The sequence below is a fragment of the Nestor notabilis genome, unplaced genomic scaffold (assembly GCF_000696875.1).
Source record: "Nestor notabilis isolate BGI_N333 unplaced genomic scaffold, ASM69687v1 scaffold16115, whole genome shotgun sequence".
NCBI lineage: Eukaryota > Metazoa > Chordata > Aves > Psittaciformes > Psittacidae > Nestor > Nestor notabilis.
In genome coordinates, this window is record NW_009928040.1 from 1 (window position 1) to 1,262 (window position 1,262).

The 1,262-nt window shown below is 41.9% G+C and overlaps 1 protein-coding gene across 1 annotated transcript; it reads right to left on the bottom strand.

Annotated features, from left to right (window-relative positions):
• Positions 1–622: 622 nt before the first annotated feature.
• On the bottom strand, positions 623–1,001 carry LOC104405597 (ectonucleoside triphosphate diphosphohydrolase 3-like; the record flags this gene model as incomplete). Its single annotated transcript, XM_010014345.1, has 2 exons — positions 623–768; positions 845–1,001. Coding segments are annotated over 2 exons (303 nt in total), but the record flags the coding sequence as incomplete, so codon positions are not given.
• Positions 1,002–1,262: the final 261 nt, after the last annotated feature.

The following is a 1,262-nucleotide window of genomic DNA, read 5'->3' on the forward strand; positions in this document are numbered from 1 at the left end:
AAACAATGAAGAAACCATCTCCTTGCACAGATCTGGATGGCCTGTTCCATGGAAGTGCACAAGCTCATTTGGGTAGTAATTTGCTGATCTCAGAGACTGTGTACAAAGGCTGCCAGAGAGGTGCTTCATTGTGAATGCAGTATGATAATTCTGAGGGTAACATGGATTATCCATAATGGAACTGGAGTTTGATTCTGGAAAAGAAAACATCAAACCCAGTAAAGGCTACTCAAAAGCAAGAAAGACCCAATTTGACAGTAACTATGGGAATCTTTTTAAACCACGCATCCAAGTATTTTTGTTCTCTGTCATGACTGGTAACAGTACAACATTGCTGATCGTTGTCATCCATAGAAATTCTTCCCTCAAAAAAGCACTGGCAAGACCAGCAAAACACTTACACGACTAGTCGGGCCTTTTTGTCAAATGGTACAAAACTCAACAATTTTTAACAGCTATGAGGATCTTTGTATGAAACCTGGTGTGTTTGTCCACAACTAAGCACAAGAGAGCTCTTACTGGGGTCTCCAAACTCCACCAAAGGGAAGCAAACACAAGAAACAAGAACCTCAGACAATTACTGAACACCTGCAAGAGCAACATAGCAAGGGGTTAAACAGACCTGGAGCAGCAATGCTAAAAGCCTTTTCTCAGCTTCATCTCTCCCGCAGCACTGGAAGCTGTGAGTGTAGACATTGTAGTTGTAACCGTACAACTTCACTTGCAAGGTTCTATTTAAGTTCTCCTGAGAGTCCTCCTGAGAGTCCTCTGTAATAAATGAAATCTGAGTGGAAGCTCCTCCAGCAGCACTGGAAGCTGTGAGTGTAGACATTGTAGTTGTAACCGTACAACTTCACTTGCAAGGTTCTATTTAAGTTCTCCTGAGAGTCCTCCTGAGAGTCCTCTGTAATAAATGAAATCTGAGTGGAAGCTCCTCCAAGATCCAGTGCACCCATTGTCTCTTTTCTGTAAGGATGAACCCATGTCCTCCAAAGGTTTCTCTACGTATAAAAACAAAGGACTAATTAGAAATATCATCCACTTGTTCTCCCTTCAAGCTTTTATACTCCTTACTTAACTTTTGGGGATTTCCCTGCCTCTTTGTCCTACACCCTTTCAGAAAAATCTTAGCTCCGAGGCAAACATGCAGATGTTTTTCAGGTATGAGGGATGTACTTTCACAGAGTGAGCATGAAAGATGGAAAAAAGGATGCAACATAGCTTTCAACTTAGAGGGCAGCACAACAATCAAAGCATAGCAC